The sequence below is a fragment of the Macaca mulatta genome, chromosome 6, assembly GCF_049350105.2.
Source record: "Macaca mulatta isolate MMU2019108-1 chromosome 6, T2T-MMU8v2.0, whole genome shotgun sequence".
NCBI lineage: Eukaryota > Metazoa > Chordata > Mammalia > Primates > Cercopithecidae > Macaca > Macaca mulatta.
This window is the reverse complement of record NC_133411.1, coordinates 136,273,920-136,286,968: the sequence shown is the minus strand read 5'-3', so window position 1 is coordinate 136,286,968 and position 13,049 is coordinate 136,273,920. Positions and strand designations below refer to the sequence as shown.

At 38.5% G+C, this 13,049-nt stretch overlaps 1 protein-coding gene across 1 annotated transcript in view; it reads right to left on the bottom strand.

The window, feature by feature from the left end:
* Nucleotides 1-13,049, bottom strand: part of MEGF10 (multiple EGF like domains 10) — a 182,452-nt gene that overhangs the window by 125,093 nt on the left and 44,310 nt on the right. The window contains exons 3-4 of the mRNA XM_015140681.3: nt 8,012-8,113; nt 6,605-6,705 (exon numbers count right to left, since the gene is read on the bottom strand). Coding sequence (XP_014996167.3) covers nt 6,605-6,705; nt 8,012-8,113 — 203 coding nt within the window. The remainder of the gene's footprint in view (nt 1-6,604; nt 6,706-8,011; nt 8,114-13,049) is intronic.

Sequence of the window (13,049 nt, the reverse complement as noted above, 5' to 3'; positions counted from 1 at the left end):
ATACAGCAGACTGATGGGTCTTGACTCTTTATCCAGTTTGCCAGTCTGTGTCTTTTAATTGGAGCATTTAGTCCATTTACATTTAAGGTTAAGATTGTTATGTGTGAACTTGATCCTGCCATTATGATATTAACTGGTTATTTTGCTCGTTAGTTGATGCAGTTTCTTCCTAGCCTCGATGGTCTTTACATTTTGGCATGTTTTTGCAATGGCTGGTACCGGTTGTTCCTTTCCATGTTGAGTGCTTCCTTCAGGGTCTCTTGTAAGGCAGGCCTAGTGGTGACAAAATCTCTAAGCATTTGCTTATCTGTAAAGGATTTTATTTCTCCTTCACTTATGAAACTTAGTTTGGCTGGATATGAAATTCTGGGTTTAAAATTCTTTTCTTTAAGAATGTTGACTATTGGCCCCCACTCTCTTCTGGCTTGGAGAGCTTCTGCCGAGAGATCTGCTGTTAGTCTGATGGGCTTCCCTTTGTGGGTAACCTGACCTTTCTCTCTGGCTGCCCTTAAGAATTTTTCCTTCATTTCAACTTTGGTGAATCTGGCAATTATGTGTCTTGGAGTTGCTCTTCTCGAGGAGTATCTTTGTGGCGTTCTCTGTATTTCCTGGATTTGAATGTTGGCCTGCCCTACTAGGTTGGGGAAGTTCTCCTGGATGATATCCTGAAGAGTGTTTTCCAACTTGGTTCCATTTTCCCCCTCACTTTCAGGCACCCCAATCAGACGTAGATTTGGTCTTTTTACATAATCCCATACTTCTTGCAGGCTTTGTTCATTTCTTTTTCTTCTTTTTTCTTTTGGTTTCTCTTCTCGCTTCATTTCATTCATTTGATCCTCAATCGCAGATACTCTTTCTTCCAGTTGATCGAGTCGGTTACTGAAGCTTGTGCATTTGTCACGTATTTCTCGTGTCATGGTTTTCATCTCTTTCATTTCGTTTATGACCTTCTCTGCATTAATTACTCTAGCCATCAATTCTTCCACTTTTTTTTCAAGATTTTTAGTTTCTTTGCGCTGGGTACGTAATTCCTCCTTTAGCTCTGAGAAATTTGATGGACTGAAGCCTTCTTCTCTCATCTCGTCAAAGTCATTCTCCGTCCAGCTTTGATCCATTGCTGGCGATGAGCTGCGCTCCTTTGCCGGGGGAGATGCGCTCTTATTTTTTGAATTTCCAGCTTTTCTGCCCTGCTTTTTCCCCATCTTTGTGGTTTTATCTGCCTCTGGTCTTTGATGATGGTGATGTACTGATGGGGTTTTGGTGTAGGTGTCCTTCCTGTTTGATAGTTTTCCTTCTAACAGTCAGGACCCTCAGCTGTAGGTCTGTTGGAGATTGCTTGAGGTCCACTCCAGACCCTGTTTGCCTGGGTATCAGCAGCAGAGGCTGCAGAAGATAGAATATTTCTGAACAGCGAGTGTACCTGTCTGATTCTTGATTTGGAAGCTTCCTCTCAGGGGTGTACTCCACCCTGTGAGGTGTGGTGTGTCAGACTGCCCCTAGTGGGGGATGTCTCCCAGTTAGGCTACTCAGGGGTCAGGGACCCACTTGAGCAGGGAGTCTGTCCCTTCTCAGATCTCAACCTCCGTGTTGGGAGATCCACTGCTCTCTTCAAAGCTGTCAGACAGAGTCGTTTGCCCCTAGTAATATTTTAATTTAAAAATGTCCAATCCTTTCTTTTTTTCTAAACACATTCTAAGAAAAGGCTCCTAACCACACTGTTGCCCACACTGTCTACCGTGGTCTTTCCTGCCTGATGACATGCATTGGTCTTTCGGACAGACAGCCTTGTTACTCAAAGTCTGCTCTGTGGACCAGCAGCTTCCACACAGCCTGAGGGTTCAGTAGAAATGTGTACCTTTGGGCCCCACTCTGGACCCATGGAATCAGAATCTGTATTTTAACAGCCTCTCCAAAAGTTTTGTGTGCTCATTCCAATCAGAAGCAGAGCCAGTCTCTTCATCATGCTCTATACACAAGAAAACTAGGGGTTTTTTTCTCTAAGAATCTCCACAGCTGACAGAATGAAGAGCCATTCAGTGACCACCTGCTGCTTCTATTGCACATAAACATGAAATGAGAGCCTCATCCTGGAACAGTTTCCATGTGAATTTACATGAAGGACTAACTCCAGGATGCCACCCATGTATTCATGTGAAACTTAAAATCTTCAGGATCTTTCTGAGCTACTGTCCTTTTCCCTGGAACCTTGACAGTACAGAGAAGGCAGGAGCACCTGACTAGGCTGCCTTCTATATTTCCCAAAAGTGAAGAAACTGCAGCAGTAACAACAATCTTGAATATCCACCAACGATGCCTGTAAGTTCAGCGATCAGTCCTCTGGTTGATGTAGACAGAATCACCGCATTTGTAAGATCTATTTACTTAATTTCTCCAAAGTTCTTTGTTTTCAAGAACCTTTTAAAAATCCAATTTCAAAAGAAAAAAGATTGTTATTGATTTTAGTCACCTTAAAAAGAGAGAGAGAATTGAACATAGAGAACAGAGAATATTCTTGACTTTTTTTTTCAAGGCAAAATTATTTAACACATTTTTTTTTTAATCTTTGAAGTCATGTAATGAGATGCAGCTGAGAATTTCTTGACATGTGGCATGGACAGGAGTTGGATAGTCCTTGGTTCATAAGCTACTCTGCCAATTTCATTTCTTTTATTTAGGTAAAGTATCTTATTCTCTATTTATCAGAAATATCTGCATCATCCTCTACCATCCACCACCAATTGATCAGACTAAAAATGTTATTGAATTTGTCAAAGCCTCATTTTCCTCATCTTTAACAGTGGTATGATTATATCTGCCTCATAATGTTTTAGAAATTTTATAAGATAATGTATGTGCCTGGTACATAGTAAGCACACAATAAAGTTAACTATGACTTTGTTGTTGTCTGAAATCCATTAAAAACGATACTTAAACTGCAAAACTCTTTGATGGTAGAAAGTATGTCTGGCTCATATATATTATATATATACACACACATAATATATATATTATACACATATATATACATATATACACATATATATACACACATACACATAATCTTTAGAGTCTAGCCCACCGGTTTTTACACTGTAGGTCAATCAATGCATGTTTTATTCAATTGAATTGAATCCACTGTGTTGAGTCTGATTTCTCCTGTGAAAGAGGAAATGACTACGATAAAGGAACAATGACTTCCTTTATATGGACAAGTAGAATAGAAACCTGCTTTCCTCCCAAAACAAGTTAAACTAAGCTGTATGGTCCTACCATCATCCTGGTGACATCTACAAGCTATCCTTATGGTTCTGAGACAGACACTATTCCATGGACTCCTTCACAAGGTGAGCCTGGCTCCTGGAGGCCACTCAGCTCCCCTTCCTCAACCACAGCTGACTCTGAACTGGCAGCCCACTCTCCAGCAAACTCTCTGGAGCCTAGAGAAGATGACTTTTTTTTTTTTTTTTTTTAAGAGACGGAGTCTCCCTATGTTGCCCATGCTGGTCTCAAATGCCTGGGCTCAACGGATCCTCCCACCTTAGCTTCCCAAAGTGCTAGGATTACAGGCATGAGCCACCATGCCCGGCCCTGAGAAGATGACTCTTTAGCATACATATCCCTGACAATTTTCTAATGAAGAGCTACTTCATTGTGAAGTATTCTGATCTCTGAAAGTGGGAGGGGTGGGTGAGGGGAAGATGAGAACCAAAAGGACATGGCACTAACACATGATAGTGAAGACAGCTGGCCAGGTCCCCACAGGAAACCTCAGAAAGCTGTGGAAAGAGGGTGGGGCAGCTGGCCGTTCCATGTCAAGCCTCCAGAGTGACCGTCTACAGTGGGATCTATCATGGAGGAGAGGGTGAGGCAGGATGAAACAGAGGTGAGGAGGGAGGGGAAGACAGGATTTGCTCTCCTGAAGGTGCTACTTGAGTACATAAAAGAAACTTGTTTCAAATACAGGTATTTGTATTAAATCATCCTGTTTGCCTTCTAGGTAAAGTACCAAGAATTAACTTAAAATTATGACTGATTCCTGTGTTTATTTTGGTAACTGGAAACAGTTAAAAAAGGTGACCGTGTTACCTGCCTGGCAGCAAAACTTGGTAGAAAAAGAGACTATGAAAACACAACCAAGAATATTGTATTCTTTGTTCCCTTATCCACAAGGTTGCCTCACTTGTGCCAGCTGTGAAGAGTACAGAAAAGTCACTGGGAGGCACCCCCAAGAACAAGAAAGCGTTAACAATTGTTAGGCGGGGTGAAGCAATGAAATCAAGACGTCAGAGTGGAGAGACACAAAATATTTTAGAGACCAGAGACCAACAGCTCCCAGGCCAGTGAGACTAGACTGTAAATTGATTAAATATATTAGCATATCTAAAGGAAAAAATGCTGCAGTCTCAGGGGTAGTTGGTCAACAAGAGGCCTAGAAAAAAGGAGAATTTTTGAGGCAAATGCTAGAGGTGTCCATTCAAGCAATTTGGGGAATGCTTTGCAAGCTGTCTAGCAGGAAAGAAAACTTACTTTTACCCATGTAATTTCGGGCATGATAGTGCTAGTGGAATTGCCTAACTTTCTAAGAAGGACTGTACTACTGAGTTAAGAAACAGAGGTGTTGAATTATGCGGCTGATGCCAGGAAACACTGAAGCTGTCTCTCTAACTGAGCTTGCTTGGATCTACACTCACCCACCAGCTTGCCAGTAAAGTCTAGCATCCCACATGCCAGGTCTTCAAGGAGAGAAGGGATGGCCAGAAGACAGGCACAAGGACCTTTCCAAGTTCTGTATGACTTAGGAAAATAGCATCCTGGCTTCATATACAAATTCTATGACCTGGGTTAATAGAAATGTGTGCTGGGAGACAGAAGTACTCTCTCGGTATGTCGATGGTTGTGCTTGCTTGTAAGGTTGAACCCAGGAAAAGGCATCAAGATAATGTCACTGAAGGCCTCTGGGCAGTGGCCAGCCTGAGTGGCCAGGCCTTCCCAATACCCACCACTGTGTGCACTCCACGCTGCTTTCTTTTGAAAATTTCCTATCAGCCTGGGCCACTGAGATCTGCTCATGATTATTCTCTAAGATGTTTGATTATAAACACATAATTTTTCTTATTCAGCATCATTATCAATCAAAGACATGCAAATTAAGAAAAAATTAGTGAAAGGAAAATTGGCGCAGGGTATAAGCAAAAATACATTCTCGTTTACCGCTGGTGGGTATTTAAATTAGAAATATACCAAAAGTTTTAAAATATGTACACTTCTAATCCAGCAATACTACTGCTAGGAATTTATCTTTACTTAATGAAGGATATGAACAATTATTTAACCACAATGATGTCCTTTAGAGTAGTTTACTATAGGTAAAACTTGGAAATTGTGTGAATATTCAACAGCTAAGATTGATTGAACAAATATTTATGATACAATAATATACTGACATTTGCAATATGTTACAGAAGTATAATTACTGACCAGGAAAGATAATCACAATGTATTTTTATTTTCTTCTTTTTTTCTTAGTTACATATTCTAATTTTTCTTTCTATGAACATGTATTATTAAATATAGCCCTGACTCTGAATCCAAGCTAAGGAGCTGCCCCTGTCTGCATACAGAATAGAATCCAGGGGTTGGAAGGAAGGTGAGACATGTACTATCCCAAGCACTATCTCTGAGACAGCAAAGGAAACTCAAAGAGGTATAAATGGTTTATCTGAGGCCACCCAGCCAAGTGATGGTAGAACCAGTGATATCACTAGGCTCTCCAGATTCTTAAGCTGAGATCTATCCAGTCACTCCTGGTGCCTCCAAATTACAGCAGAACCTTGTCTCTATGCTACTCAACATCAGTGTCTCAACTCAGAAAGCAGAGTTGTCCCTCTAGCCGTGTGTTGAGCCAGAATAGTCGAATAAAATAGTCTTTAATGATCTCTCTTCTAAGTGACCTATACACAATAGTAGGAAATCTCAATTGCAAACTGCATCTCACATGCATCTCATATTCTAGGATTCTCTGAAGTGTGTCATAAGATACCAAACTTCTCTCAAGACATCTCAGAATGAATTGGTGAAGTGAGGAGGGGAGAGAAGAGGGAAAATGACAATGAAAAGAAGTTCTATTTTGTGATGCAGACTTACTGTCATTTTTTAATATGAAAACTCCTCTACATTTAATAAGACTCATCATTCTATGCACCAGAAAAGAATATGCTGGCCTCTCGGAAGTTGACTTGGGTCAGCTGCAGGAAAGTTAGGTCTCTGTTCTCTTCTGTGACCCAAGTCCAGTGAGTCCTGACCAATTTCCAATGAGACATTCATTGAAGAATTGTAATTTACATCACCACCTCCAGCCTTGAATCAGCTTTCTGTAACAGCTCTTTTCTCCTTAAGCAATATTCATTTGGAGACTTTGGATAGGACAGGAGGACAGAGTTAACGCTTCCTTCATTACACAAGCCAAGGAAAAGTAGCAACCAGAGAAAAAACGAATGTTCCAAGACACCCACCTCCCCAGGCCTCCGTCTCAGCTGCCATTAACGGAACCAAACCAGCACTGGGAAAAACAAGCGAATCTCAAAGGGGTGAAAGTCTTACTTACGGACACACATTTCCCCGCTTTCATAAAATCCAGGACAACATTGAGACTTGCGCCTATACATAGTCTTCTCCCCATGTCGATAGGCTGTCCGATAACTGACTCTATAGAGAGGGAAATATTAGCTATTAAACATAATAAAGATCTGAAAAGCAAAGTCTTTCAAACTAGTTATGAAGAAATATGGAATACACGTCTAGACCAATATAATACTAACTCATCAATTTGCTAAGAAGATATTAAGATGCCCAATTGAAGCTAATCTATGCTTTATTTGAAGGGGTCAGTAGGTTCATGATTTCCCTCTTTCACTTATCCTAAAATATGTTGAAAAGTATTGATTAATTCATATATGATACCCACCTAAGCATCATTCACTTATGTATGTTTTAAAGGAAGAATTCAGAGAATTCTCTTAAAAACCTTAGGGCAGTCTCATCCCACTATAATATAGAAGGCTAAGAGACATAAGATCTCTCCATTTAACTAAAGTGCCATTTATTCACAGATTCATTTACACAGCATGTGTTTGTTGAGCACTTACTATATCCTGGGCACTGTTCTAGACATTGGGAAAGAGCAGAGAGCAAAACAATACAAATCCCTTGCTCTCAAGGAACTTACATTTTACTGGGGAAGACAGATCTGGCTGAATTTGTTAAAGTAAGGACATGCATTAAACAAATGATTAGATCATATAATGGCAGGTAATGATTACATGCTGTGAAGAAAAATAAAGCCTCAGTCAGGGAATAGAATGGGACAGGTGGGAAATGCTAATTTACACAGCGTGGCCAAGGCCAGCTTGTGTGAAGAAATGACATTGAGCATAACATCATTTAGTGCAGTACAAATCAGCAGATGCTACACTCAACACATAACTCATACACTATAAATGTTAGTATACTACTAATAAAATTAGGGCATCCGAGTTCCATTCTATATTAACATTAATATTTAATTATATTTTAGTTTTGTTTCTGTGTTCACGTTTATAGAAAAAAAATGTCTTGTTTTACTTAAGGGTCAAATTTAAGTTAGCCTAAATTGAGTCAGATGTTTAATTGGAAACATATGCTAAGATACGAATTGCTTGACATCTGCTGCTGTCCATAGGTAACAGTGTCTCCCCCAGTTATGTGCAACACGGAGGCTAGATGAATTCTTGTTAACAAATGATGATAAACAGCAGACACTTTCTCTTCAGTTAGGCTGTAAGCTCCTTTAGGGCATGGGCTACCTTTCTGCTTTTCTATATCCCCTGTGATTTGGCACAAAGATAAGACAGTAGCAAGCCCTCAATACCTATTCACTGAATTAATGGATGCACTTTCTGCTGTCATTAGTATCTCTGTACTAGAATCTATTCCTAGTTAGCCAAACTCATAAACATGTCTGAGCTTCTATTACCTGTGCCGCGTGCATTTAAACCAGTTTAGAATGTCAGTGCAGCTCGTGTAGTAAATTTGATCAAAGGGATGTGGGTATGACTCTTGCACAGTCACTGAGTAGCTGAAAAGAAATGGAAAAATAAGAAATCAGTATTTCTCTTTTTTAAATTAATAATATACTATGTATTTAAAAGTTTGTAAGCTAAATTATCTCCATTTGCAACTCCATAATGACTTTTAACAGAGAATTTCCATGCTTTTATGGGTTTTTATTTAAACTAGAACCCCAAAAGGATCAATTTTAACAATATATTTAAAAGACAATGATTCATGCTGTAAATTTTAAAGAAAATCCTATTTTACTATTCACTATAAACCCTAATATTCCCAAATTTAAAAACACCACTCTGTTTTTCTGCCTTTAATTCCTCCTTTTATCCCAGGGCTCAAAGGATAACAAAGATCATTCACAGAAGGTTATGTTACTCAGCAAAGAAACAATTCAAGTAAAGTAATAAGGTACATTTTGCTACTGATTCTTAAAATATCAGAAAGAACATATTTTTCTCTAGTTGGAACTCAGAATAATTTGCTTTCAGGCAATGGAAGACCATACAGTACATAACAACTGAATAAATACTATAAAGTAGTCTTTAAACTTGGTTCTAAACATATGGCTGAGACAATTAGCCTAAAATAATCATACCAACAGTTTGCTACTACTTAAATAGTCTGTTTTCCAATACATTTTCACTAACAGGTTCCTGTTAGAGTGAAAACATACAAGCCTACGGGCCTAAGAACGTGGGTGGAAAACATCCATGAAATATGAAGAATTCTCACTGTTCAACTGCAGACTTCTTCGTTTTAAACAGTCTATTACATGCTAAAGAGCTTAGCGTCTGCCTATAAGAAAATGTGGATAATCTTCTCCAAACAATTTATTCTCTTAAAGATTTTCACTAAAATCTTTAATTCACACAAACAAACAAAATGGGCCATAATCACCGATTCACTTGCTGCAAATCAACAGCCCAAGTTCAGTAATAGGAAGGAAGGAAGTTAAAATGTCAGCATGAAGAATTCAGGTTAGACAGAACCTTCTGATTTGAAAAGCTGTGTGGTGCTAGCCTCACAAACAATGGGTTTTCTTTCTGCAGCTGGTCTCTGGTAGTCATTATATATTAGGCTTCAATAGGACAGTCATGAAGTAATCGTACTATTCATAGTTTTGTATATTTCATTCTTTGCGATATTGCAATTTATTTCTAGGTAAATTTAGTGACCCTCCATAAATGTTGGGCAAAAAAAACAGGCTCTATTGAAAAGAGCACTGGACTAGAAGAAGGCAGGGTTATAACTCTGTACTGACACTGAGTACAGAAACTGGGAGATGTTCAGCGGATAGCCTCACTTCCCCGGGTCCTCATGATCACATTTTAAAATAAAAGGAGTCAGAGAAGGTGTTGAAGATCCCCTCTTATTTAGCATCCTGAATTTCTAACATATACTTCGATGACTGTTTCTTTCTCCCTCCAACAGATGTTACCCATTGCTACCTGCAAAAATAAGTTCAGATGAGGATACAGTGTGGTGTGCAAATGCCTGCATGCTATGATGTAACTCCTTTTGGGTAAAGCAAGAGGCCCCTGCTAAAATATTAATATTCTTGGAATGACATATCACATTAAACTATCAGTATTTTCTTCAGACCCCTAGCAGTGTCCTGAGGTTCTAAGACTTCCTTACCAATATTTCTTCCTCCTGTGAAATTAAATAATTCAAATTTAAAGCTGTTGGAACTTTAAATTTTAATTTTGAGCCTTGAGAGGAATATAACTATGTGGCCTGAGTCATGCAGCAAGTAGCTGCAACTTCTTTTTCCTATAAATGATTAGAAATAACCAAATGGCATCAGCGATAGACCCCCTCAGATCATTACCCTTCCTCATGAAATGTTAAAGCAATCTTCCTTGAAATGTAGCAAACTGTAATCAATCAAATCACTGTAACATATGTACTGGCTTTCTATGGAAAATGTTGAACCTTATTAAACTTCTCTGTTTCTGCCTATATAGGTGAAACTTTAACTTCCCCACTTGGGAAAACTGAGCCCATTCCTTTGAAGTCTGTTTTCTGTATGGCTGTCCTCAAATTGTGTGCTGAATAAACTCAATACTTAATCCTATTTTCTAACTCTCATTGTTTAAAGTTGACACTTTCAATCCAGCTGCTTGTAAAGAGCTGAATCTTAAGGCCTACAGCATTATATCTCTGTTCCATTTCTAGTGGAGAACAAAGTGAATGAATGTCCTTTGTGTATACAACTGGTGTATAGGTACAGTCCTACATCACCTATGAGCAAAATAGAGCAACTTCCCACATGTGCTGTAAGAACAAAAAAGAAACCACTCTAAATTAATGCCAGTTGGGAGAAAACACTTATTCAACCAGTCTCTACAGTACTAATTTAGCTGAACTAAATTCATTTGTTGGAACTAGAGCTGATACAGAGTTTCCAGAAAATTTCAAAGGCCATGTTATGATATTCAAGTCTGTGTGCCTCGGAGTGCAAAAGTTATCAATAAATGCATCCTGGCCAGTTCTATTTGATGTGGAGGGAAGAACCAATTCCATAAGCCAACATGTAAAATGTTTTCACTGATTTCTAGGAACCAAAAAGAGTTTTTAAATGACAGGGAATGTTGGAGTACATGAATTTCCTCTTCTTGTCACTTGCTGCTCACCAATAGCTCTTTTATTAAAAGGACAATCAAAGTATTTAGGGTTCCAATTCAACAAACATTTATTGAGCAATTCCTGCCCTCAAGGAGCTCTCAGCCTAATGAGAGGCCAATATTTAAATGCTGAATGTAATACGATATAGCTTTCCATGGAGAAATATATATAGCTTGGGGGAAATAGGAGTATAAAATTTTGAGTATTTGTCCTCAATCTTGGCTCTACTCATTAAAATTATTTTGACACTCAAACCCAACACAGAACTGACTGCATATAAATTATTTTGAACTATATTAAACTATAGTTCTACTAATTTAACTATTTTAAACTACAGTTCAACTAATTTAACTATAGTTAAATTACTATATAAACTTAAGTGGAAGCTTCTTTCTGACCAGTAATAATTACCTGCCTAATTATCATCAGTCAGAAACTGAAGCTTCCACTTAAGCTTATAGGAGAAAGGTACCAAGCCTTTTCAACATGAATTTCTTTTCTGTTGTTTCTTACACACTATTTTTCCTTCTATATACTTTTTCATTTTTTTCATTTGTAAAGGTATTATAATCACACTATGGAATATGGAAAACACATTTTTAAAAAAGAGAGCAGGAGAGAGAATTCCACAGCTCTCACATAACCACCAATAGCATGTTGTTGTGCTTCTTTACAATTTCCAGGAGGTTTTAGTTTTTGGTTGAAGGTATTTCTAAATTCTTACATTACAATAATCACGCCATGCACATATTTCTAAAACATTCTTTTTTAACTTGAGTATATCATAAGCATTTTTCCATGTTAGTACAGTCTTCAAATTATGACTGCCAAATACTTTTAAGTGACTACACCTAATTTGCTCAACACCCACCAATCATTAGGCAATTAAGTTGTCACTCTTCAAGGGGTCCATTTTCTGGAAGCGATGTGTTTGAATCATGAAGGCAAGTGTCTGCAAGAATGGGCCTGCCTCCTCTGGTCTTTATCACCGCCGCTTTGGCCAGTGCTTAGGCTGCTGCTGGAACTTAATTAGCTTCTCTGCTAACACTCCATACTGCCATATTCACTAGCAGCTGCTCCTGAAGTCACAGAGTATGAGGGTACCTCCTCTATTATCTGGTCCAATCCCACTTTAATTGACAAGGAGCAACACTGAGCTTCCACATAGAGTCAGCAGTAACACCGAGACCCTCAGACACTGTCCTGCCCCATCGTCTCTCAAACATCACTATAGAACATTTAAAGCTTCTAAAACAGACAAAGAGTGGGAAAGTGGAATTTTAACAATCTGATCCTAATTCTACACAACTTTCAGCCTTCAGAAGCAAAACTCTTTATTTCCTGTTTGTTTGTTTAATCTTCTCAAACATACTGAAAACATATCATTGCCGTGATTTTAATCTATTAAGTGTTATCTGGGGAAAACCCCAGCAAGATTTAATTTAAGGTCAAAGAACCAGGGAGTGGGGGAGGAGATGGAGAATAAGGGGAGGAAGCCATTATCACTTGGGCACATTCCAAAGTGGTTAATTACATTTTACCTGCCTAAATTATCTTGTTACTTTAATCAGATATGGTAATAATCTTCATTTCTTATCTCTGCTTGCTTCAGGACTGCTGATTCAATTACTCTCCCTTCTGTGTTAGTAATTGAAGGTTTGGGCAAAGTGTGGTTTCTCTTCACTTGTACCTTCTTTAGAAGAAACCCCACTGAATGGAAAAGCTCAAATTCACAGACTACAGAAAGAAGGTTAGGAGAAGGAATAGATGATTTCTAGAGTAATTCATTTTCCAAAAAGATGCTGTACAGAGTTCCTTTAATCATAAACACCCCTTGAGTATTTAAATGATTTCATTTTCTCTCATTTCATTTTATGTACAATTTCTTAGAATCACAATTGCTGCATTAAAACAAGGCACATCTCTATTTCAAAATATTCAGATATCAATTGGGATGCAGCTAAAAGGCATTGATGGAAGTATTTTTGTTTAATGCTTCTCAAACTTGAATATGCAGAGAAATCTCCCTGGGATCTTGTTAAAATGCAGATTTCGATTTAGTAGGTCTGGGGTGGGACCTGAGAGTCTGCATTTCTAACAAGTTCATGCCTCAGCTCTGCAAACCACACTCAGAGGTAACCTCCAGGTGATTGCATGATTCTGAGCCATTGGGTACAAGTGGTTTTTAGCATAAGAAGAGCTTAAAATGATCCCTACTACCAGAATTATGCCCTTGGAACTCACCTTCCTCTCCCCATTTCAGTTCAAGCCCATTTCCATTTTTGAAAATACTAGACAAACCTGTCACTTGTGCCTTT